The sequence below is a fragment of the Meles meles genome, chromosome 1 (assembly GCF_922984935.1).
Source record: "Meles meles chromosome 1, mMelMel3.1 paternal haplotype, whole genome shotgun sequence".
Taxonomy (NCBI): Eukaryota; Metazoa; Chordata; class Mammalia; order Carnivora; family Mustelidae; genus Meles; species Meles meles.
This window is the reverse complement of record NC_060066.1, coordinates 677,800-702,180: the sequence shown is the minus strand read 5'-3', so window position 1 is coordinate 702,180 and position 24,381 is coordinate 677,800. Positions and strand designations below refer to the sequence as shown.

At 62.7% G+C, this 24,381-nt stretch overlaps 3 protein-coding genes across 5 annotated transcripts; 2 read left to right on the top strand and 1 right to left on the bottom strand.

The window, feature by feature from the left end:
- Positions 1 to 285: 285 nt before the first annotated feature.
- SHARPIN (SHANK associated RH domain interactor) lies at positions 286 to 4,888 on the bottom strand. Of its 3 annotated transcripts, none has more exons than XM_046004068.1 (9): positions 4,419 to 4,883; positions 3,984 to 4,158; positions 1,554 to 1,685; positions 1,340 to 1,481; positions 1,174 to 1,264; positions 940 to 1,093; positions 743 to 861; positions 522 to 650; positions 286 to 452 (listed from the first exon to the last, which is right to left on the bottom strand). In XM_046004068.1, the coding sequence occupies exons 1-9, from the start codon at positions 4,593 to 4,595 to the stop codon at positions 363 to 365; spliced, it is 1,209 nt and encodes a 402-aa protein (XP_045860024.1). In that variant the 5' UTR covers positions 4,596 to 4,883; the 3' UTR covers positions 286 to 362. The 3 variants fall into 3 exon arrangements, with proteins under 3 accessions (XP_045860024.1, XP_045860033.1, XP_045860039.1); XM_046004077.1 differs by having other exon boundaries at positions 4,539 to 4,883; XM_046004083.1 differs by lacking the exon at positions 1,554 to 1,685 and having other exon boundaries at positions 4,419 to 4,888.
- Positions 4,889 to 5,077: 189 nt separating this feature from the next.
- On the top strand, positions 5,078 to 8,281 carry MAF1 (MAF1 homolog, negative regulator of RNA polymerase III). The gene is made up of 8 exons (XM_046004109.1): positions 5,078 to 5,489; positions 6,248 to 6,373; positions 6,473 to 6,601; positions 6,680 to 6,845; positions 6,988 to 7,109; positions 7,191 to 7,310; positions 7,478 to 7,612; positions 7,723 to 8,281. The coding sequence occupies exons 2-8, from the start codon at positions 6,291 to 6,293 to the stop codon at positions 7,742 to 7,744; spliced, it is 777 nt and encodes a 258-aa protein (XP_045860065.1). The 5' UTR covers positions 5,078 to 5,489; positions 6,248 to 6,290; the 3' UTR covers positions 7,745 to 8,281.
- A 1,449-nt stretch (positions 8,282 to 9,730) lies between these two features.
- WDR97 (WD repeat domain 97) lies at positions 9,731 to 18,068 on the top strand. Its single transcript, XM_046016965.1, has 19 exons — positions 9,731 to 11,024; positions 11,126 to 11,362; positions 11,440 to 11,530; positions 11,717 to 11,849; positions 11,951 to 12,072; positions 12,339 to 12,399; positions 12,569 to 12,718; positions 12,815 to 13,054; positions 13,136 to 13,261; positions 13,347 to 13,430; positions 15,210 to 15,338; positions 15,438 to 15,620; positions 15,723 to 15,914; positions 15,989 to 16,186; positions 16,280 to 16,401; positions 16,476 to 16,638; positions 16,981 to 17,522; positions 17,612 to 17,673; positions 17,784 to 18,068. Exons 1-19 carry the CDS (start codon positions 9,731 to 9,733, stop codon positions 17,984 to 17,986), a joined length of 4,332 nt encoding a protein of 1,443 aa, XP_045872921.1. The 3' UTR covers positions 17,987 to 18,068.
- Positions 18,069 to 24,381: the final 6,313 nt, after the last annotated feature.

Sequence of the window (24,381 nt, the reverse complement as noted above, 5' to 3'; positions counted from 1 at the left end):
GAGTGACAGCCAGCATCTGGGAAGCGGGCGGGCAGGGAGCAGAGCAGCATGTGTTTGAAGGGTTCTGGGTGGGCCAGAGGCGGGGTGTGTGTGGGTCTGAGGGGAGCTCAGCCCCATGCTTCTAGGATCCCTGGGGTTTGGAGTCCCCAGTACTGGTGAGGTGGCACCGGGATCTGGCTGGGTCGCCTCACCAGCCGATTGGGCCAGGCCCCACCCCTGGCAGCTTTTATCCCCATGGGGCTGTGCCCCGCAGCTCAGTCTGCACAAAGGCACAGAGACGCAGCACTCGCCTGGCTCAGACGTGTCTTTAATGACTCCAGACTGTGGCCCTCCCCAGCCCTGGCGCTATCCTTAGCGAGCAGTCAGCAAAGGTTCCCTGCGAGTTTCAGGAGGGGGTCCAGGGGCCTAGGGCCTGGAGGGGGTGGTGCATCCTCTCTCTCTGGGACCTGCGGCTGAGGGAAAGAGAGGTCATTCTATTTGTTCTGCCGCCCTGCCCCCTTGCCCTCCGCTGCCTCTGGTACCTTCGGCGGCTGCTGGGCAGAGGCTGCAGGAAGGGGGTCCCATGTGCAGGGCTTCTGGGTGCTGCACATCTCGCAGCCAGGTCGGCCGGGGGCGTTGATGAACGTGCAGGAAGGGCAGGACCAGCCGGGCTGCGGAGGTGGGGGGGGGAGTCAGTGTTCCTCCTGCCTTCCAGGGCCAGAGAGTCCCAGGCCCACCCCACCCCGCCCTGCCCCTTACCCACCTGAGGGGGGCTGGGGAGGCTGGAGCTGGTGGGCTGCGCAGCTCTGGGCACCCCCAGTGACGTAGGAAACAGGCGACTTAGCTCCCTGTCCAACTTCTGGGGGCCCTGAGGGCTGCGTCCTGCAGTAGACGAAGCGGGGCTCAGGGGTGTGTCACGTTGCACCTCGCCTCCTCTTCCCGTCCGAGTCAAGGACTCACCTGGGGCTTCTCGAGGGGCGGAAAGCAGGTAGAGGAAAGCAGGATCCCCATCCCGCCGGACCCCATAGGAGGCAAGGCTGCGCTCCGGCACACACAGGCACCGCCCGATGACCCAGCGCTGCACAGCTGGTGGGAAGCCAAACTCCGAGAACACCTGGGGCCAGAGCACCAAGGCCAGGCGGTGTCACTGAAGGTCCCCTGCCCGCAGCAGGGTTCTCCAGACCCCACGCTCACCTGCTCCTGGAGGGTCGCGATGGTGCAGTGGGGGTGAACTTGCAGCGACACGTGGGCAGAGGACGCAGCATCCTCAACCGTGACCTGTAGCCTGGGCCAGAACACAGGTCAGGGGGCAGGATGGGGGTCCGGAAGGGCTGGGAGGGCAGAGTGAAGCAGCCCTCACCTGATGGGGCCAGCAGGGAAGCAGGCCTCCTGCAGCTGGACACTGAGCGCCGCGTGCTGCTGGGCCAGGATGGCCGCAGCCTGGGCTGCCCCCTGCTCATCCCCAGCCTCGATGGCCCGGGCCAGGCGCCGCACTAGCTCTTCTGCGGAGAGAGAAGAGGCCATCACGGCTGAGCAGACCGCTGCTTCCAACCCCCGCCGCCACCTGCCTTTACCTTTCTCCACAGCGTCTCCCGGGCTCCAGCAAACATCCACCTTGGGTTGTGGGGCCTGGAGCGTGAGCACCTCAGGGGGACTGGGCGGGGAAACGGGGCACATTTCTGGGCCCAGGGCTTGGGACAGGCTGCCTAGGAGGGAAGACGTGGGCTGGGGTGGGTCTCCTGAGGTCCAGCCCCAAGCCGAGTTCTTACCCAGGCCTCTGCTCTCTGACCTCCGGTTTCTAGGACATTTGCCACTTCCTGGCTCACCTCAGCCCACGCCAGGGCTCCCGTCCATACATTAAGTCAGACTCCACCTTGGTCCTCACTAACCCCTAGAAGGTCCCTGCCAACTCCTCAGAGCTGAAGCTGCACGTGCTTCTGGGCTGTTCCATCTAGCCCCACCTAGGCCCGTCCGCCCAAGAGCACGTCGTTGGGGATGCTCCCCTGGCCTCCCAGCAGCAGCAAAGCAGACCCGAAGGAGCCCGCCCCCTCCTGCTCTCCAGGGGGCCTGCAGGTGCCATCATCCCCCCTTGGTGCCCTCAGGGACATCCACCCTCTCTACTGGCTTGACCGTCAGCACAGGACACCTGGGGGCTCCCACGGCCTGCTCAGGGCGGCCTTACAGAGCTGGCCACATGCTGCTGTCTCCCCTTCTACCTTCCGCCTGAGCCCAGCCCGCCCCTTTCTGATGCAGCTCCGCAGATGGCTTCAGGCCCAGAGGTCGGTCACACTCTTGCTTGGAGGCTATCACACCTGCTGCTTCCCAGCCACGTGGGTGTGAAGATCACACTAGGATCCCCCAGTTTTACTCGTATCGCCTCAGGGAAGCCTTCCCTGCCACCGTCCTTAAAACTGCAAACCCCATGGGGCGCCTGGGTGGCTCAGTGGGTTAAGCCTCTGCCTTCAGCTCAGGTCATGGTCTCAGGGTCCTGGGATCAAGCCCCGCATCAGGCTCTGTGCTCAGCAGGGAGCCTGCTTTGTGCGTGTGTGTGCGTGTGTGTGCGCGCGCTGCTTCTCTGCCTACTGTGTGATCTGTCAAATAAATAAATAAAATCTTAAAAAAAAAAACACCCCAACTGCAAACCCCACCCTTCCAGCAGTCCCATCTCCTCCAACATCTGACACAATTTTACTTATTTTTTTCCCCAACTTACATATGTGTGTATGTGTATTTCTCGGGGGAGGGGAGAGGAGCAAAAGGAGAGGGAGAAACCATCTCAAGCTGGCTCCACACTGAATGTTAACCAGCTGAGCCGCCCAGGCGCCCCCCAACCTAAGTATTTTTTAACTGAGGGGCACCTGGCTGGCTCAGTCGGTGGGGCATGTGACTCTTGACTTGGGGTGGTGAGTTCAACCCCCATGTTGGGTACAGGGATTAAATAAATTAGGGGCTCCTGAGGGGCTCAGTTAAGCGTCTACCTTCTGCCTGGTCATGATCCCACGGTCCCGGGCTCGAGCCCCCACATTGGGCTCCCCGCTCAGCAAGGAGTCTGCTTCTCCCTCTCCCTCCCCCCACCACTTGTGCATTCTAATAAAATGTTCAAATAATGATTAAAAACACTCCGCAATGCTATGCTCACTGCGAGCGTATGTTTATGTATTTTACGCCCGCCTCCCCTATAGAAACGAAGCTCCGAGACAGCAGGGTCTGAAGTTTGTCACGCGAACTCTCCAAGGCCTGGAGCACTTAGTACAGAGCAGGTGCCGAATCCCCAGCGGGTCAAGGGATGGACAGCCTTCCTCCCTCCGCAAGTGCTGTGCTGCCTGGGCCCCTCCTAGATCACACTGTACGGTTTTCTTAGCCCCCTGGCAGCGCTTCTGATACGTTTCTGCGCCCTTTTCCTCTGCCTGCTGCACTGCCTGCCCGGTCGGATTCTCCGGCTCCTCCCGCCTAGTGACCCGGGGTTGACCTCTTCAGAGCCCCACCCCCAGCCCAGATCCACCCAGCTCGCTCCTCTCCCCTCCGCGCCCCTGCACACAGGCCCGGTCTGGGAGCTCCCTCCAGCTTTGTGTCTCAACCATTAACTCCCCAACTTAAGTAGCCGTGAAATCCCCCCAGTTCCATCTGCTGAGCGTCTCTGGTATCACCAGCCCTACCTGCGCCGCCCCTACAGAAACACAGGTCTCAGCCTCCAACCTGAGCCTGTCACAATCCCACTGGGTACACATCCCACTGCTCCCAATGCCGCCTGTCTTACTCACACCCGCAGGGCCTCCCTGCTCTCCCCTCATGTGTCCGGCACTCCAGGCTCCAGCTTTTCGGCGTGGATGCCTGTTCTCCACTCTCCCTCCTGGGCGCCTTCTCAGGACCCACGCGTGGGTAAAGTGGGCCCCGCTCGCCCACCGCTTCCCCATCCAGGCCTGTGGGGGCTGGGGCTGCTCCTGTTCTCTCCCAGCACCCCCGCCCCCGCCCAGCCCAAGTGAATTTCACCCCAGAGCACTAACCATTCTGTCCCTCCATGGTGGCGCCCCGGACTAGCGCTGCCCACCGCTGAGCCTCCTGGGGGTTGAGGAAGCGCAGGCTGAGGGTCCCCGGGCCCCCCGGTGGAGGCTGCAGCTCATGCTGGCCGGGGCCTCGGACCGTGTAGGAAACCGACTCCAAGGGCCACTCCAAACTGACCTGAGGAAGGGGAGAGTCCAGGCTCAGGGTCTCCCGCCAGCACACACCGCGCGATGGCCGAAGGCCGCTGACCCGGACCTACGCCCCTTCGCACGCCGCCCTCGGAACCCTCACGGGACGCCGCTAAAGGCGGGCAGCACGGCCCTGGCCCCGTTCTACAGACGGGGGCCGGCAACAAGGGCAAGCCAACTGCTCAAGGGCACACGGCCGGCCCGCTCAGGGGACCGGCCCCGGCTCGCGGCCCCGCCGCCCCCACTCACCGCCCCGGGCCCCGCGCCCAGCAGCTCCAGCCGGAAGCGCCCGGGCCGCTCGGGGTCCGCGCTCAGCTGCAGCTTCCGCAGCTGTGCCTGGGCGTCCGGCCCCGCGCCCAGTGGCCTCACCGCGGCGTGCACAGCGAGGAGCACCGCGGCCGAGTCCGGGTCCGAGGGCGGCGCCATCTCCGGTCCGGCCCCCGCCCGGCCCCCCGAGCCCGCTTCCGTGGGCTCGGGCCGCTGAGCGCCTCGGCCGGCCGGAAACTGGGGCCGCGACCCTGGGGTTCCGGCCGCCGCCAAAGCGTCGGAGCCTGCGTCGGAGCCTCCTGCTTTCCCCAGGATGGACACGGCCTAGAGGCTCGGCGGGCCGGGACTGCAGCCCGACGGTCCGGGTCCACCCGGCCGCGCCGGGCGGGACATGAACGCCGTTCCCGGCTCCTTCCGGCCCGCCCTCCGCGGCCCTCTGGGCTGCCTGGCCCACCCAACCCGCGTGGGTCCGCTAGCCACTCCGGGGAACGCGGGCTGACACTAGAGGCGGGACGACAGAGGGCCACAACCAATGAGCACCAGGGAAGGAGGCGGGTCCTCACGGCCTGAAAGACTGACGGACAGGCACCTCAGCCAGTAGAGGTGGAGGCTAGGAGTGACTGGCGGGAGGCGCCCCCAACGGCTATCCGAGCTCTCGATCCCGGCGGCTGGAGCGGGCCATTCAGGGGCGGGGGCGGGGCCTTGCGGACGCTTGTTGTTGTCCGGCCGGGGAAGGCAGAGGTCGCTCGCTCGCTCCTTTGCGCTTTCGGGCCTTGTGTGGCGGTCGGCGGGCAGGTCGGTCGCGGGAGTCGGTCGCCGTGCAGGGGCGAGGCTATGTCGCGGTGGCAGCCCGGCAGGGCCGGCAGGGCCGGGAGTAACGGGACGTCGCCGCAGAGCCTCTTCCCCCGGATACAGTGCGGCCCGAACGGAGGCCGCGGCGCCGCCCTCCGGTCCTGAGGAGCTCGCGCTGCCCGGAGCCCTCACCGCCTTCTTTCCCGCGCCGACGTCAACCGGCCCGCCCCGACCCGGCCACACCGAGCGCTGCGCCAGCAGGTAGGTGTCCGCCCTGTGCCGGGCGCCGAGCAGGGGCCTCCGGAACTCCAGCCCCCAGCGGACCTCGCGCTAGCGCGCGTGCGCATCCCGGGGCGCACGGCCCCCTGGGATTTGTAGTTCCCCGCGGCTGGCTTGGGGTTTTCCTTCGCCCCGGCGGAGAGGCGGGTGCGGCCAGGCGGACGCTGGAGCGCCCTAGCTGCCGGCCGACAGGCCCCTCGGGGGTCGTGGTGCCTGCCTCAGTTCCTTGGTGTCCGAAGAACTAGGCGCCCTTGCGGAGAGGAGCAAGGAGGCCTTTGGGTTTCCTCTCTACCTCGCAAGAGGCCCCGTAGCGCAGGGAAGAGCGTTGCGTCCAGGTGACCACAGGTCCCCAGCCCCGGGTGTGCTGGATCGCGACCCGGTGCAGGTCCTGGCCGTAACTGAGGCGCTTAGCCCAAGGTCCTGCAGGAGTCCCGTGCCTTCCCGGGCTCACAGCTAGGGAGTCGGGGGAGTCCAGGGAGATGAGCTAGCGAGCCCTGGCGTGAGCAGGAGCCCTGGTACGCCCCGGTATCGGGGCGGGGAGAAGCGGGTTGGCTGAGCTAGAGCCTGGGCCCGCCACTCTCGGGTAACAGGATCCAGTTTCTCTCTCCTGCCAGTGCTGAGGGCTCAGGAGTGAGCGCAGGAGGGACCCAGCGTGTCACTAACGGCTCCACTTACCGGCTAGGGAGGCCAGACACTGAGCCCCAGGACCGAGATACTCAGGGACTGTCTCCCATCCTCAGGCAGCACCAGCTTCTCCGACCACAGGACCCCTTCCCCAAGGACATGAAGCTGTTGGAGAACTCGAGCTTCGAGGCCATCAACTCCCAGCTAACAGTGGAGACTGGAGATGCCCACATCATCGGCAGGTGAGGCCTGGGCTCCATGGGGCCTCAGAGGTCACGACATCCTGGCCCAGACTTGAACCTGTCGGGCGCCACGCTGCATGGTCCCCCTCGCCTTTGCAGGATCGAGAGCTACTCATGTAAGATGGCAGGAGACGACAAGCACATGTTTAAGCAGTTCTGCCAGGAGGGCCAGCCCCACGTGCTAGAGGCGCTGTCCCCACCCCAGACCTCAGGCCTCAGCCCCAGCAGGTGAGCGGGGGCAGAGTCTGCCCACTGCGGGCTGTGGGGGGGCGGGCCTGTGCCGGGCTCATGCGTTTCTCCGTGCAGACTGAGCAAGAGCCAAGGTGGCGAGGACGAGGGCCCGCTAAGCGACACGTGCAGCCGCAAGACCCTCTTCTACCTGATCGCCACGCTCAACGAGTCCTTCCGGCCAGACTATGACTTCAGCACCGCCCGAAGCCACGAGTTCAGCAGGGAACCCAGCCTCAGCTGGGTGAGGGTCAGGCTGGGGGGAGGGGCTCACAGCCAGCAGCGCCCCCCCCCCCCTCCGTGCTTCCTACCTGCAGGGGCCCCTGGGCTCCCCGACGCGCGCCCTCTGTCCCACACCCTGTCAGTCCCGACTGTGACCGTCTTAGGTGGTGAACGCTGTGAACTGCAGCCTGTTCTCGGCCGTGCGGGAGGACTTCAAGGCCCTGAAGCCGCAGCTGTGGGATGCGGTGGACGAGGAGATCTGCCTGGCTGAGTGCGACATCTACAGGTGCGCTGGCGTCCCTGCGGGTGGGCCCTGGTGTGCGCGGCCCCTGGGCCTTCACACCGCCTCTTGCTCCACACTCCGCAGCTACAACCCAGACTTGGACTCAGATCCCTTCGGGGAGGACGGCAGCCTCTGGTCCTTCAACTACTTCTTCTACAACAAGCGGCTGAAGCGGATTGTCTTCTTCAGCTGCCGCTCCATCAGGTTGGCACCTGCCCCCTCCTCTCCCGGAGCTCCTGGGTGGCCCGTGCACCGCTTCCCCGGCCGTGCCCACCCCACTCCTGACTTTGTCCTTCCCGGACACCCTCCCTGGGCGGGGCAGCAGGCCGGGGGGCAGGCGGCCCTAAGACCAGTCCCCACACCTCCCCCAGCGGATCCACCTACACCCCCTCGGAGGCAGGCAATGAGCTGGACATGGAGCTGGGAGAGGAGGAGGAGGAGGAGGAGGAGGACGGCGGCAGCGGCGAGGGCGGGCCCGAGGAGACGAGCGCCATGGAGGAGGACAGGTGCGCGGTGGCTGCTGAAGCCGGGGCTGGCCGGGACAGAGTGGGCACGCCTCTGCCTCACCCCCTGGGTGTGGGCTCCTCTGAGGTCCTTGTGTGCCACCTTCTGCCAGGGTCCCGGTGATCTGTATGTGAGGACGAGGAGCAGAGGCCCCCGCTTCATTCAGCTTCAACCAGTGCCTGGAACTGCCCACTCGAGGGCCCCCAGGGCCTCCCCAGCTGGTGGTCAGCGCCTGGCTCTGCCACGGCTCCCGCGCCGCCCCAGGCCACGCCCACCCAGCCCTTTGGCTCCGCCCACAGACGTCTACTCCCGCCCCCCCCCCCCAACAGGCTCCCGCTGCCCCTGTTGTGGTTGGCCTGGACTGGGCAGGGCCTCGTGGGAAGAGCCGCTGCCCTGCCCCGGTGAACTGACACAGGCAGGGACAGCTGGACTACAGAGTTTATTTTTGTATTTTGTGCTGGATCAGGCATGGGCCTGCACACTCCAGCCCAAGGGCCTGAGATCCCGTCAGCAGGCCCCTCCGGTCACCACCCTGGGCTTGGCCAGCCCCTGGCGCCCACCGGTACCCACCCTCCCCTCCCCCGCCACCTCGCCCGTTGGGCAGCGTGCACTGAGTGTCACTTTGCTGCAGCTGTTTGTTTCCAATAAAAATTTCTGTGACTTAGTGGGGACCTAACCTCTGTGCTGTGTTGGGGGTGGGGTCTGCGTCGAAGGCGGGGTCGGGGCCTCTGGTAGCCTAGCAACGGTCTTAGGGGCGGTTGAGCCGCCCCGATGTGCAGCCGCTGGAATGGAGGCTGAGGTGTCAGAGGCGGGCGACCCCTATTCAGCAGAAGGCTACAGCCTGCTGCTGGACCCGGACCCGTACGATGCCGACACCTACGACATCCCGGACCCAGGGCTGCTCAAGGAAAAGAATGGTGAGGTGGCCTTGTCCGGCCCCCCTCCCCCACCCCGACGCCCGTCCGACAACAGGCCCGCCTCGCTGGGGCGGCAGTTCCGTCTGTGGCGACGCCACACTCCCGGGCTGTCCCTGGTCCCCGCGCTGGCTGCAGCCTCCAGAGTCAGGGCTGCAGGAGCACCGGGTGACCGCGCTTCCGCTGCTAACCCGCAGAGCTGTTTGCGGAGCCCATCCCACGACTTTTTACCAGCAGCTCGTGGTGGCAGAACCAGACCCCACGTGCTCGTGCCCGCCAGCTGTGGCTGCTTCTCCGTGGTGGCCTCCATGACTTCGTGGAAAAGGTGGGGCTTGCCTTTGGGCTCTGCCTCGAGGCCTCTTGCCTGGCCCATCTCTTTGCCCACGTGTCCCTAGTAGGCCCTCAGCCCAGATCCCCTCGGCTCCCCGAGGCAGGCGCACTACGCTCCAGCCCCCCGCCCCTACCTCTCAGCTGACCATAGGCCTGCCGTCCTGGCCCACAGGAGAAGAGAAGGGAGCTGCGTGTGGCACGCTTGACCCACGGACTGGAGCCCCTGCGCCATCTGAAAGTGGCAGCTGGGCTGTGCTCGGTGGCACAGGACCCCATGGGCAGACGCTTCGTGGTGCTGGATGGTGCAGGCCACCTGCACGTGCACAGAGAGGATGGCTGGGCTGACAGGAAGCTCCGGGCCCCAGCCGTGCTCACGGGGTTGGTGGCAGTGCAGGGCCCGCTGGACACCATGAGCCGCTTTGTGGGTTGGGGCCCCGAGGGGCTGGCCATCCTAAGGCCTGACCTCAGCCTGCTGTGGCTGAGTGAGCCAGGGGCGGGCAGGGTGCCGGGCCGCGAGCCCATCTGCTGTCTGCCAGTGCCCAGCCTGGGGCTGTTGCTAGTGGCAGAGGCAGGTGGCAGCCTGGTGCTCTGGGAGTTCCGTTCAGGGGGTCGCCGCCTGGTGCCACGTGGGTCCCCTCTGCAGCTGCCACCAACTCCTGCAGGTGCACTCACCCGTTTGACTCTGGGGCCCCCACATTCCCACCAAGTCCCATGCTGCTTTGCGGCCTATGGCTCAGCCGTGCTCACCTTCGATCTGCACACCTGGGCTCTCGCAGACGTGCGCCAGGACCTGCACAAAACGTGAGGGGCACCTAGGGACGACTGGGAGAAAGGGTGGGTGACCCGGAGAGGCAAGTCCAGGGGGGCAAGCGGATCATGGCAGGGGCGCAGGAGCTCCCGCGCCAGGGGGTGCTGAGCAGGCCGGCGCCGCCTCTGCCCTGCAGCACTATCTGGGACGTGGCCTACTGTCCGGAGGCGGGCGCACTGGTGACAGCGTGTCGAGACAGCACGGTGAAGGTATGGGCGGCCGACTGGCAGATCCGGATGGTGTTCATGGGCCACACAGGTGAGCCGGGCCACACAGGTGAGCCATGCCGCGGTGGCCTTCACGCTCGTTCTCTCTCCACGCTGTGCACGCCCGCGGGAAGGAGCTCGGGGCTGTCCGGAAGTTCCGCCAGCCCCAACCAAGTGTCCCCGTGCTGGCCGCATCCCGGGCTGACCATGCGCCCAAGTGACCCGTGCCCTCCTACAGGCCCAGTGACCGCTCTGGTGGTGCTCCCGAACACGTCCAGGGTGCTGTCGGCCTCGTGGGATGGGACCCTGCGCACATGGGACCTGCAGACGGGGACACAGGTGGGCGAGGTGGCGCTGAGCTGCCAGGGCCGGGGCGCCGCGGGTGGGCTCGTGACCCGCCTGCTGGCGCCTGCTGGCCCCGGCTGGCCGGTGCTCTCCCTGAGCACCAGCGGCGTGGACCTGTGGCGCCTCCGCGAGCTCTACTCGCCGTTGGCGCAGCTGTCCGCGCCGGTGCTTCACCTGCAGCTGGTGCCCGCGCTGCCCGCGTCCGCGCACCCGCTCCTGCCGGCTCGCCTCGTGTGCGCCTGCGCCGACGGCTCGGTCTACCTGGTGGCGGCGGCGACCGGGCGCACGGTGACCGCGCTGCTGCTGGAGCCCGACGACCGCGCGGCCTCCGTGCTCTACTGCCTGCAGCGCGAGGCGCTGTGGCTGCTGACGCGCGCCGGCCACCTGGTGTGCGCGGACGCCACGCGCTGCCCCATGCGCGTGCTGCGGCGCGTGTGCCCGCCCGCCGCCCCCCGCGCGCAGGCCCTGCTGCCTGCACCTCTACAGCCACGTCCCGGACCCCGGCAGCGCGTGGGCCAGCTGGCAGGCCGTGTGCCGGCGTGCGGGGGAGCCGGGCCACGACGCGCCGCGGGCCGGGAAGGACAAGAACCGGTGGGTGCCCGGGCGCGCGCCTTGTCTGGGCGGGGCGGGGCGGCGGCGTGCGAGCCGATGGGGGATGCCCTGCACAGGTACCTGCCCGTGCTGGGGCACACGGATGGCACCCTGTCCGTCCTGGAGTGGCGCCGCTCGAAGACCGTCTTCCAGACCGAGGCGCACAGCCCGGGCCCCGTCACCGCCATCGCGTCTACCTGCAACAGCGTCGTGTCCTCCGGTCCGTATCTCCCCTCCCCCCGTAGCCGGCCTGGGGGTCCCCGCCCCGCCCCGCAAAGGCCCAGCGCCGGCTCCCGCCACCCCCCCCCCCCGCCCCCGCAGGCGGAGATCTGACGGTGAAGATGTGGCGCGTCTACCCCTACGCCGAGGAGAGCCTGAGCCTGCTGCGCACCTTCTGCTGCGGCCACCCCGCCGTGGGGCTCTGCGCGCTCGGCCGGCGCGTCACCGTGGCCTTTGAGGACCCCGACAGCGCCACTTATGGCTTGGTGCAGTTTGGCCTGGGCGACAGCCCCCGCTCTGATCACCGGCCCCAGGATGACCCCACGGACCACATCACCGGTGAGACAGGAGTAAAGGGCAGGAGTAAAGCCCGAGGGCTGCCAGACCCGGTCCCTCACCCGAGCCCGGTCCCTCAGGCCTGTGCTGCTGCCCCTCGCTCCGGCTGTACGCCTGCTCCAGCCTGGACTGCTCCGTGCGCGTCTGGACCACGGAGAACCGCCTGCTGCGGTGGGCTGGGGCCGGGAGGTCAAAGCGGGGAGGGAGGGCGTGGGAGCCCGCGGGCGGCCAGCGGGGCTCTCCTTCTCCCCCCACCAGAGCCTGAAGGCCGGACAGGGAGCAGGGCCTCGCCCCTGCCAGGGCTTCAGCTTCTGACTGCTGAGCAGGGCTGGACCCTGGCCCTCGACACCCCTCCAGGCTCCTGCAGCTGGATGGCCCCCCTCAGGGCCTGACCTTCAGCAGTGATAGCGGGGACCTGGTGCTGGCTCTGGGCTCCCGGCTCTGCCTGGTGTCTCACAGGCTTTACCTGCCCACATCGTACCTGGTTAAGGTGCACGGCGAGCACGGGATGGGCGGGAGGGGCGGCCGCTGTGGGCAGACAAGCCCCCCAGACCGCGAGGCCAGCGCTCTAGTTTCCTTTCTCCTGCTCAGAGCCTGTGCCAGAAGGTCCCTGATGTGGTGCCTGACCCTCCACTGCCGCTGACCAGGCAGGAGTCGCTGACCTCCACCCAGCTGCAGAGACTCGCCAACCTCCAGGGGATGCCGGGTCTTAGGTCCGCTGGCCAGCCCGGCTGAGCTGTCCCGGAGGCCCCCACCCACCTCCCCTGAGTCAGGTCCTGGCTGTGTGACCCAGCACAATGTCACAGAGCACTGGGGCCACTTAGCCCCCACATCCCGCCCCCCCCAGCCAAACCCAGCCCTGACAGCCGTCCTCCTGCCAGAGGCCTGGCCACCCCAGCCCTAGTCCTTGTCCCAGTATCCCCCGGCCCCACCTGGTGAAGACGCCCAGTGTTGCACCCGTGCCCATCCTTGTCTGCAGCCCAGACTCAGCTTCCGCCCATCGCCAGACAGCGATGCCTCAGCGGCCGGTGTTGGAGGAGGTGGGACGCGGGCCGGACCCTGCCCCTCACCACCCCAACCGAGCACCTGGCCAGGCCCCAGGCCACTCCCGTTCAGTCCTTGGGGTACACCCCGGGGTCCCTGGGGATGTCTGGGAAGCAGATGGCAAGACCCAAGGAGGAATGAGCTGACCCCTGCCCCCTCCCGCAGGACTTGGAAGCCCTCGTTGCCCGAGACCGAGACCTGCATCGGCTGAGGCTGGGCCTGGTGGCCCCCACAGACCCAGCCCCAGCCTCCTGGCCACAGCGGCAGGGGGCGTTCGACCACTATGCGCACCTGATCTACGGCCGGGGCTTGCTGGTGGGTGTAGGGCCTCCCTTGGTCTCAGCCTGGACTCCAGCCCCTCCCTTTGCCCAGGGGCTCTGACACTACCCATCTCCTCTGCATCCCTCCCAGAACGTGCCTTCTGGAAGAGAGTTCCTGCGGTGGAGCACCACGACCCTCACCGTGGAGAGAGAGACCTGGGACGTGTGCACCGTACGCAGAGTTGCCAGCCGTCTTTGGCAGTCCGGGGTCCGCGCTGAAGCCCTCGCCCGACAGGACCCGGGAGCCATGGGCCGGCGCTTTGCCCATCCTCCCCGAGTCCCCTTACCTATCCCAGCCACACGCCGGGGCGTGCACAGCAGGGCCTCCCAGGTAAGGCCTCCCATCCCTGCCGCCTGTGCCCTGACCCCGTGACCCTCCTGCCGCCCCGTGACCACCTCTCTGTCGCCCCAGCTGCCGGCCCGCTCCTCGCTGAGCGGTAACCTGGGCCTCGGTCTGGACCTGCAGCTACAGTGGGAGCGACTCCGAGGGAAGAAGCCTGTACTCCCCGACTCGCCGTCCCTCCACCAACAGCACAGGGTAAGGGGGGCTAAACTCCTCAAGAGCAGGGCCGCAGGGGCACTGAGGGTCCTTGCTTGGCTCTGAACCCTTCTCCTGTCCCCAGGTCCCCCTCTTGAAGAAGAGGCGGCCCAACGAGCCTCTTTCCAACCTCCGAGGCTTCTTTCCTGCCACCATTCGGCCCTACAAGGTGAGAACCCCTTGCTCTTCCCAGACGCACCTCCGTCCAGGGGGTGACCTTCTGAGGCCCCCCATCTTCCCTCCGCCACAAATCTTGTGCTCGGATCTGACCTGAGAGCCGTGCCCGCCCACAACCCCCCGGCCGCCTCCTGGCCAGCCCAGTTTGGGCGCTGCTCTTCTCTGGGGACCGGCTGCCAGGGGGCTGGAGATTCCCAGAAAAGGCGTCAGGCCAAGCCGGAGCCTCTGCCAGTCGAGGGTGCCTGCACACCCACTCCCTGGTGAGAGTGCCGGCTGGGGCTGGCTGGACTTCATCGGGAAGACCAGAGTCCTCTCCCTTTAGAGGAGTGAAGTCAGTGGGAGCTGGCCCCATGCCATCTAGCACCTTCCCAACCTCTCTCACCCCAGACACCCAGACAGGCCTCTCTCCAAGCACATTCTGGCACTGTCGGCCGCCCTGGCAGGTGCCGACGCCCCAAGTTAAAACCATCTACCCAAACCCTCACACCCTCCAAGTTCCTACCACCAATCCCCATGCTTCCTTTTTTTTAAGATTTTATTTATTTATTTCACAGACAGAGATCACAAGTAGGCAGAGAGGCAGGCAGAGAGAGAGGAGGAAGCAGGCTTCCCGTGGAGCAGGGAGCCCGATGCGGGGCTCGATCCCAGGACCCTGAGATCATGACCAGAGCTGAAGGCAGAGGCTTAACCCACTGAGTCACCCAGGCGTCCCCCCCAATGCTTCTTTTAGACATCCCTGTTCCAGGGCTGAGGTCCCAGTCCTCTGGGGAGTGTGGAGGGATGTCAGGGTTTCCCAGAGGCCAGCAGCTGCCCAGACTTCCTCCTCAGTCATCACAGCTGAAGTCTCCCTGACCACCCTTCCACCTGATTGCTAAAGGGTCTTTTTGCCCGTCTGCGTGTCTTGGGTGTCGACTGAGAAAAGAGGCAGGACTGAGGTAAAACAAAAGCACTTACCTTGGGTCTTAGAATTGCAACTCGGGGAGCACAGATTCGGGAGCAACATTGATCAAGTCCTGCCGAGGAGCAGAAGCCAGGGGCGGATCTGAGCGACCTGGAGGAGCGCTAGGAAACTCACACAAGTTACGGGCATGCAATCACGTTGCGTGCCGCACTGGTTTTCTGAGTGCTGTGCTTTGGTTGTGGGAAAAGAGCTTTTGTGGAGCACCCACTTTTCTTTAGGATTTTGCTTTTAAGCAATCTGAACACCCAGTGTGGGGCTCGAACCCACAACCCTGAGGCCACAGGCCGCACGCCCTACCCACGGAGCCCAGCAGGGGCCCTGCCAAGGGTCTGCTTCTTTTCGTCGAGAATGCAGGGGCTGCATCCTGTGTTCAGTCTCAGCCGGGTTACTTATAATTCCTCTTTCTTTTTTTTTTTTTTCCAAGATTTTATTTATTTATTTCACAGAGAGAGAGATCACAAAGAGGCAGAGAGGCAGGCGGAAAGAGAGGGGGAAGCAGGCTCCCCGCTGAGCAGAGAGCCCGATGTGGGGCTCGATCCCAGGACCCTGAGACCATGACCCAAGTCGAAGGCAGAGCCTTAACCCACTGAGCCACCCAGGCGCCCCTATAATTCCTCTTCCAAAAACAGGATGACGTTTTAGTTGCGAGCAGTCTCTAATGCTTGGTGGTTTCACGCAAGCTGGCACAGACTGGGTGTGCGCCCCAGCAGGCGGAGCGGGGCTGGCGCTCGGGGTACCTGCCAGGCAGCCTGCACCAGCCCTGGGGTGGGGCGGCCTTCAGGTTCTCAGCCCCCTGCTGTGCTGCCCCAGGACTTGCGGCGGCCCATCGGCTTCCCCGGCAGCGTGCCCAACTCGGTTGTGCTGTGCCGGCTGTGGCTTCGGCAGGAGGTCAGCAGCCCCGGCGCCCTCGCCCAGCTCGCCGGCCACCGCAGGCCCAAGGCAAGGGGGGCTGGGGGGTCCTGCCCTGGGCTCTGCAGGGAAGGGCCTGAGGTCCCACCCCACGGCGGCCAGCAGCCACCTGTTCTCTCTCCTGTGCAGCCAGGAAGGCACCCGGGTGACCTATGGCAGCTGTGGCGCATCGGGTGGCCGGGTGCCAAGGGGCAGCAGGACCTGACCCGGTGGCTGGGGGAAGAGAAGCAGGAGGAGCGGTCCCTGGACTGGTTCTCCGACGCCCTGAGCCCACACGGGGAGCTCTCGGAGTCCGAGGAGACGGAGGCTCAGGTAGGCGCCTGGCTGGGGACTGGGCTGCAGAGGGCCCCAGAGGGCGGCGCGGGTGTGGTTGGAGAGGAGAGGCCTGCAGCCGCTGCCGCCCCGCCCCCGCAGAGCTCCGAGTACTTGACCCCGGAGCCCTCGCACTCTCCCACCGAGGCCCGGCCCGAGACCGGCCTTCGCCAGCCCTTGCACTCCTATGGGCACGCGCTCCGGGAAGAGCGCTACGCGTATCTGCCCAGGCTCCTGCATTTCTTCGTCGGCCAGAACTGGTTCAAAAAGCTCTTCCCCGTCTTCACCTTGGAGGTTCGGGGGTCCGGGGCACCGGGGAAGCCCGGGCGGGCGGGAGGGGGCAGGGCCTCAGCTCGCGACACCCGCAGGCCTACCCGGAGGTGGGCACGGCGGAGGGCCTGGCCTCAATGTTCATGGACGCGCTGTGCGAGGCCTCCTGGACGGACCGCGTGCACGTCCTGAGTGCGCTGCTGAGGCTACTGCCCGACCTGAGCAGAGACCTCCGAAACCGGCTGCAGGGCCTCCTGGTGGGCCTGCTCAACCTGGACCAGCCCCCCAGCCTCGAGGTGAGCCCCCGTCCCGACCCCAGACCGCCCCCAGACCGCCCCCCCCCCACCGCCCTCCCGGCCCCACGCGCTCCGCCCGCCCGGTGCGCGCAGGACCAGACGCAGAAGGAGTTCGTGATGCTGGCGCTACAGCTGCTGCTGGCCTGCTCCCTGGAGTCGCGCGAGGTGGTGCTGGAGCTCCTGTCCTACTTCCTCTACTCGCCAGCCTCCTGCTGGTGAGTCCCGCGCCCCCACCAGCTCCCCGCGCGCGGGGGCAGGGCTCGGAGTCAGCGGCTCGCACCTGTCCCAGGCCCGAGCTCAGGAAGCTGCTGGACGGGCTAGGCCTTCAGGACCCGCAGGGCTTCCTGTTCAAGGAGATGATGACCTGGGTGCAGGGCCCGGACGCGGACTCCAAGGCCGCCCTGCGCAAACGCTGCTGCCACAAGCTGGAGGAGATGATCGGGAGACTGCAGGTGCTGACCGGCAGGGGCGGGGCTACTGGCCGCAGAGCCTCCTCTCTTGCCCCACTACCCCTGCCCCCCGCCCGCCCCCGCCGGCTTTCCCCAGGTCTTTGAGGGGGAGCGGCAGGGGATCCGGGTGAGGCTGACCAGCTCTCTGCCTTGCTCTGTGTCTGTGCCTCATGGGTCCCCTCCTGTCCGCAACCCCCATTTCTGGGGCTCTTCCTGCTCCCCCCGGGAAAGAGTCTGCTGCCAGGTCTCCAGCTTGAGACCGCTCTGCTGGGGGAGGGTCAGCCTCTGCCTTGGGCTCCGGCGGGTGGGGGGGGCGTTATCAGCGACCAGCTCTTTCCTCCACAGATGCCACGCTCGCGGCCTTCCGTGGCCAGTTTGTCAGAGATGCTGCCGAAGGTCCCCCAGACTGTGGTGTTTCTGCCTCCTCCCAAGGAGGCCCTGTCACAGATCTCGGTGCTCGCTGGGTCAGCTCCTGTCTTGGGGACAGCCCCGGTCCGTTCCTGGGTGTCCTCTCTGGTGGTCTCACCCCGGGAGCTGGACTTGGCTGTCCTCCAGTCCCGAGCCAAGCTGATGCCTTCGCCAAGGCGCCTGGGGCGGACCAAATGCCGGCTGTCGGAGGCACTGCCCCACTTCCGGCCCCCCGAGATCTGCGCGTGGTCCTCAGCACCCGACGCGTTGCTGGAAGAGCTGCCGCCGCTGGAGCAAACAGCCTGGTCCCGGTCACAGAGGCTGGACCTGCGGACCATCGACGCGCTCAACCTCTTCTGCGAGAGGCTGCAGGCACGGGCTCAGCAGCACGGTCTCCCGCAGGAGCAGCTCGAGAGGCCGCGCCCGAGCCCGTGCCCCCCGGAGTACAACACAGTGCTGCCGCAGCCCCGGGAACGCCGGTGAGGGGGCGCCCAGGCTGGGACGGGGCCTGCGGTGGGGGGGCGCTGAGGGGCTGGCTGGGCCGAACTGCCCTTTCTTGCCCCTCCAGGCACTATCCCATCCTCCGGCTTCAGGAGGCCCAGGTCCAGAAGTCTCCAGTGAGACGGAGGGGTGAGTGGGGACAGGGGTAGGATTGGACCCCGACGTCTCCCTCCACCCTAGCCGGGGTCCCAGTGGCCATCGACCCCATCCAGAGACCCCACTGTCCTGCTGGCCCGCAGGCTGGAGGCGGTCCCGGCTCTGGGTGAGCCGGACCGTCGGTGGCTCCATCCAGAAGCTGAAGCTGCCCCTGCCGAGGGTGGAAGTGCAGCCTTTCCCCCCCGACTGGCCCAGGCCCGCCCGGCCGCGGCCCCCGCTGCTCCTCCAGCCGGCCTTGCAGCGCCACTTCCTGCCGGAAGACACGGGCCCCGACAGCTCCCCCTGACCAGGCTGGGGACCCGCGCTCTTCCCTCCCGCACGGAGCCAAGCTGTGGCCCTCCAGCCAGCTGCTCTGCCCTGCAAATAAAGTCCAGAGGTTGTGGCCAGAGAAAGGCGTGCCGCCCTCATCTTTGGGGGCTGCGGGTGTGAGCAGGGTGGTCTCGGTGCTGTGACGAAGGTGCCGGTGGCTGGCCAGCCGCTGGGGCGTGGTGGAGCCTGGCATAGCCAGCCCCCAGCGGGGCAGCACCCCCGGCGGGGTGGGAGCCGGGAGCGAGACCCAGCATGTGGGCACGTCCTGGCTTAGGGACTCAGCCTGTGTTTATCAGTACACCACTGCGGTCAGGACGGGAGTGGGGACTCACCGGCCAGTGGGTGGCCAGACATGAAGGGAATGGGAGGGTCCAGGTGACCACACGTTGTGCATGGAGGGGTAGGGGGCCTGCGGGCCTAGCTGCGGATCTCAAGCTAGGTCTGCTGGTTCTTTGCTGCCCATGGGCTGGAAGGGAGAAGGGAGGGGTCCCGTGTGCTTTAGTTAAGAAGCAACAAAGGAGGGACGCTGGGGGGGGGCAGTCTTTGAGCGTCTGCCTTCGGCTCAGGTCATGGTCCCAAGGTCCTGGGATCAGGCCCTGTGTCGGGCTCCCTGCTCAGTGGGACGCCTGCTTCTCCCTCTCCCACTCCCCCTGCTTGCGTTCCCTCTCTCTGTGTCTCTGTCAGATAAAGTCTTTTAAAAAAAAAAAAGCAGTAAAGGGGCAGCATCGTTTGGACACCTTCTACCTCAAAATTGCCACGAAATCGAACTGGTACCCAAAGTACAGGGCCTCGGGGGGCCTTGGCTTCCTTCTGAGCTTCCAGACCTCCCCGGGCACTGGTCCCACAGCTCGTAGGACACACGGCCCAGGTGTGCGCTTGCTACGAGGTCTGCCTTTGTTTTGTTTTTTAAAGATTTATCTATTTACTAGAGAGAGAGCACAAGTGGGAGGGACAGAGGGAGAGAGAGAGAATCTGAAGTAGACTCTGCCCCCGGCCCAGAGCCCAGGATGGGGCTCGATCTCATGACACTTCGATCACAACGCGAGCAGAAACCGAGAGTCGGGTGCCTGACGGACCGGGCCAGGCCGTCCAGTGCCCCGGGTCTGCCTTGGTGAGGGGCTGTCCTAGGTTTCACACCTAAGCAAAGCACCTTTTGGGTGGTCAAACAGGGGTTTCTTCCCTCTGACTGTTTTCAGCCTCCGACTTTAGAAGTTTTTTCTCCATGGCGTTCTGGATAGACTTTGTCTCCCATACCTTCCGCACAACTCCCCAGCTGTGCCGGGACCGTTGTGGGGGGCTGCCGAGAGAGGGGCCCCATCCTCGGCCGCGTAGGGCACGAACTGCAAGGTCTGGAGAACCGAAGACGTAACGCTGGTACAAAAGGACCCGCGTCTGCTCAAACAAGGACTGTGGGGCCCCTGGCGTCTGCTTCTTCGGGTGTTTCCCTTAAATTACAAAAGCAATAAATTCCTTTAAAAATACCAACACGAGAAGCACTTGCCTGGCCCCGTGGCGGAGTGTGCAGATCTTGATCTCAAGGTCAGGAGTTCAAGCTCCATGTTGGGTAGAGCTTAAACTAACCGAAGTAGATAGGAATAGATAAAAATGTATTAAAAATACCAACATGAGGGGCACCTGGGGGGCTCAGTCGGTTAAGCCTCTGCCTTCGGCTCAGGTCATGATCTCAGAGTCCTGGGATTGAGCCCCGCATCAGGCTCTCTGCTCGGCGGGGAGCCTGCTTCCCCCTCTCTCTCTCTGCCTGCCTCTCTGCCTACTTGTGATCTCTGTCTGTCAAATAAATAAAATCTTAAAAAAAATACCAACATGAGAAAGTTAGGCAAATTTTAGTCAAAAAACCCCACCAACTTGGGATGCCCGGGTGGCTCAGTCATAAGCCCCACAGGTGTCCCCAGATCCCTTTCCCACATCATTTACAAGAGTAACATTCAGAGGATTCAAAGGTCGTGGTGTAGAAACGAAAACTATAAATATACCAGAAGATAATTTAGAAAAACATTCACTTAGAACACTCAGAAGGGAAAGACAGACATCTTTGTAGATTAAAAAAAAAAAAGAATTAGGGGCGCCTGGGTGGCTCAGTGGGTTAAAGCCTCTGCCTTCGGCTCAGGTCATGATCCCAGGGTCCTGGGATCGAGCCCCGCATCGGGCTCTCTGCTCAGCAGGGAGCCTGCTTCCTCCTCTCTCTCTCTGCCTACTTGTAATTTCTGTCTTTCAAATAAATGAATAAAATCTTTAAAAAAAAAAAGAATTATGGGGGCGCTTGGGTGGCTCAGTGGGTTAAAGCCTCTGCCTTCAGCTCAGGTCATGATCCCAGGGTCCTGGGATCGAGCCCCACATCGGGCTCTCTGCTCCGCAGGGAGCCTGTTTCCTCCTCTCTCTGCCTGCCTCTCTGCCTAGTTGTGATCTCTGTCCGTCAAATAAATAAAATCTTTTAAAAAAAAAAAAAGAATTATGGCAAGGGGCGCCTGGGTGGCTCAGTCGGTTAAGCGTCTGCCTCCATTAGGGTCATGGTCCCAAGGTCCTGGGATCTAGTCCCTGCATTGGGCTCCCTGCTCAGCAGGGAGCCTGCTGCCCCCTCTGCCCCCCACCCCTGCTTGTGTGTGTGTGGGAGGGGGGTGGGTGTGCATGTGTGGGTGCACACCTGTGCGCCTACTCTCTCAAATAAATAAATCTTTTTTAAAAATTATGGCAAAAGAGATGATAAAACTAGGGACAAACCTCAAAGTGAATTGTGTATTTAAATGTAAAACTAGGAAAAATGTGGAAGGAAATATAAAAGCTCTTCTGGACTAGTGACTGATGAAGCATTCCCCGGAAACCAGAGACAGTGTGCATGAAAGAAATCAGAAAGTTGGACTTCATCAAGTTTTAAAACTTCTGCTCTGTGAAAGGCCCTTTTAGCAGGACCAAAAGACAAGCCATGACTAGGAGAAAATGCCTACCAGTGGCCTGTCCACAAAGAACATCTGTAGAAACCAAACAATCCCCCTAGAAAATGGGAAAAGCAGCAGACATTTCACCAAAGAGGAGACGCTCCAATCACTAGCCAATTAATTAGAAACGCAAACTAACCCTAAAATTTAAAAAAAAAAAAAAGTCGACATCGCCAAATGCTGGTGGGGATTCGGAGCCACTGGGTTGCCTGCGGGAACGGAGCATGGTCCAGACGCTCTGGAAAACCACTCGACGGTTTCTCGAGAACTGAACATACCCGTAGCAACCACTCAGCATTGACCCCAGGGAATGAAGCTCTGCGTCGTACACACACCTGCGCGACGGTGTTCTCCCGCCTCACCCTGCAAATGACACGAAGGTCCTTCAACGGTCAAGTAGCTGGTGGTGGGGACGTGCACGCAGGGGGCACTCAGGAGCGACAAGAATGAAGTGGCTGCCACGCGCAACAGCCTCCAGAGCTCATCTGCGTGTGATGCCATTTCTGTCACACTCGTGAAGTGACAGAGTCGCAGGGAGGAAGGGGGGTTCCCCGGGGGAAGGCTGGAGGTTGGGGGCGCATGCAGAGCCTCTCCGGCCGTGCCCCTGCTCCCCATCCTGACGGTGGCTTTGGTTCCAGGAGCCTCCTCGGGGATAAAGTGTAGTAAAACCACACACACTCCTTGGTCCGGAGCAGACCGAGCTGCTCGGGGCGTCCCGCTGAGGCTGCAGGAGGAGCCGGGTCTGTCTAGGGAGTAGATTAGAGGTCACCGGTCACCGGAGGGAGGGGAGCGGGGGCAGGGCGTGCTTGCAGTTTACGGTTCGGTTCGCACGGCGCGATCCCGTTTTGGAAGTAGGTCGCACAGCACTGTGAGCGTAACTGGTGCTAACGACACCTGAACGTGGCTTGGGCGCCTTGGCTGGCTCCCCGGGGAGCACACCACTCTTGATCTTGGCGTCACGAGTTCAAGCCCCATCTTGGGCGTGGAGCCTGCATTTAAAAATGGTTTAGGGAAGCCTCGGTGGCTCATTCGGTTAAGTGTCTGCCTTCAGCTCAGATCATGATCCTGGGGTCCTGGGATCGAGTCCCCCATCAGGCTCCCTGCTCGGTGGGGAATCTGCTGCTCCCCCTGCTTGTGTGCTCGCTCTGACAAACGAATAAATAAAATCTTAAAAAAAAAATAAAATAAAAAATAAGAAATGGTTACAATGGCCAGTTTTGTTATACACATTTTATTACCATTTACAAAATTAATCATGTAATATACCAAAAAACATTGAATTTAAATGGATGATTTGGATGGTATATGGATTACCACTCAATAAAGTTTTTTTAAAATTTTATTTATTTGGCAGAGGGAGAAGCAGGCTCCCTGCTGAGCAGAGGGCCCCATGTGGGAGTTGATTCATGACCTGAGCCGAAGGCAGACGCTTCACTGACTGAGCCACCCAGGTGCCCCTCAATAAAGTTATTTTTAAAAATACCGCAGGAGGGGCTCCTGGGTGGTTCAGTCAGTTGAGCACCTTACTCTTGGTTTTGGTCGGGGTCATGATCTCTCAGTGGTTTCATTGAGCCCGGTGTCACGGTCCATGCTCAGCACAGAGTCTCCTTCAGATTCTCTCTCCCCTTCCTCCCTCTCCTCTTTCTCCCTCCTCCCTGCCCCACTGTCTGTGCTGCAGCTGCCTTCGGCTCAGGTCATGATCCCAAGGTCCTGGAATCGGGCCCTGCATCAGGCACCCTGCTTGGCGGGGAGTCCGTTTCTCCCTCTCCCACTCCTCCTTCTTGTGTTTCCTCTCGCTGTGTCACTGTCAAGTAAATAAAATATTAAAAAAAATTTTTTTATGGCACCTGAGTGGCTCAGTTGGTTAAGCAACTGCCTTTGGCTCAGGTCATGATCCTGGCGTCTCCGGATTGAGTCCCACATCGGGCTCCCTGCTCGGCAGGGAGTCTGCTTCTCCCACTGACCTCTCTCATGTTCTCTCTCTCTCTCAAATAAATACATAAATAAATAATCTTAAAAAATTATAAAAATTTTGTCCAATAAATAAAATCTTTCAAAAGAAATTTAAAATAGGGGCGTCTGGTGGCTCAGATGGTTAAGTGTCTGCCTTTGGCTCAGGTCATGATCCTGGGGTCCCAGGATCGAACCCCTCGTTGGGCTCCCTGCTCAGTGGGGAGTCTGCTTCTCTCTCTCCCTCTGCCTCTCCCCTTGCCCCTTCTCTCTGTCTCTCAAATGAATAAATAAAATCTTTAAAAAATAAAATAATACACAGGACCATCCTTGAAGGTTCTTCCAAAGGCCAAATTTTGGATCACAATAATGTGAGTAAAATATTCTATTTCTTTGAATAAAATAAGACTCCATGAGGGGCACCTGGCTGGCAAATGAGTCTTGATATCGGGGTCCTGAGTTCAGCCCCACACTGGGTGTGGAGATTACTTCAATAAATTAACTTTAAAAACAGAAATGAGAATCCATGAGTCTTCACTGACATACACAGTGAACAAAAATAGGTAAAGAGAAAGCTTTCTCCTCTATGATAAACAAAACAAGCAAACACTCGTGAAAGTGCATGAGGAATGCACTGTTTACATATTCTCAAAGTATTGCCCCATAAAACATTTACTAAAGACAAAGAGAAAAAGTAATCTAACCATGAAGAATTCTGGGCAATTGCCATTAAGTAATCAAAATAAACATCTCCAGTGTGGGGACAAACCGATGGGACCCAACAAAAAGTCCTCAGCCTCATCTCCATAGTATTTTTTTTCTTTTTTTAACGATTTATTTGAGAGAGAGCAGGAGCAGGGGGAGGAGCAGAGGCAGAGGGAGAACCAGGCTCCCACTGACCAGGGAGCCAAGGGTATCCATATCAGGACCCTGAGATCATGACCGGAGTTGAAGGCAGATGCTTCACCGACTGAGCAGCCCAGGCGCCCTCCTCCTTGGTGTTCCTGCCAACCTGAATCTAATCATGAGGCAACCAGACAAGCACAGTTGAGCAACGTGATACAAAGGAACTGGTCCGTGTCCGGCAAGCATGAAGCGCATGAAAGTCAGAGACTGAAGCGTAGCTCTAAGTTGAAGGAGACTGAAAACTTTGCTAAAAGGTCATTATTGGGATAACTGGGGTAACTTGGGAATTTGAGGTGTCTGGGTCAGAGGTATGTGGAAGTTCTTGTTGAGACATTTTCAACTCTTATGGACAGCAACTGCGTGTCAGAGCATGTGGTTTCCTTGGAGAGGTGGGCATTTCCTCAGACTTGTGTACCCTCTTCCTCAGTTTCAGGCAAGGGGCTTTCATGCAAGGTTCAGCTGGCAGTGAGCCTATGAAGAGGTGGTCGGTCTCACCTGGGGGGCAAATCCCGACTCCTGGACCTTATTACCCGCTGACTTCAGGGGCGTGCTGTTCCCTCTC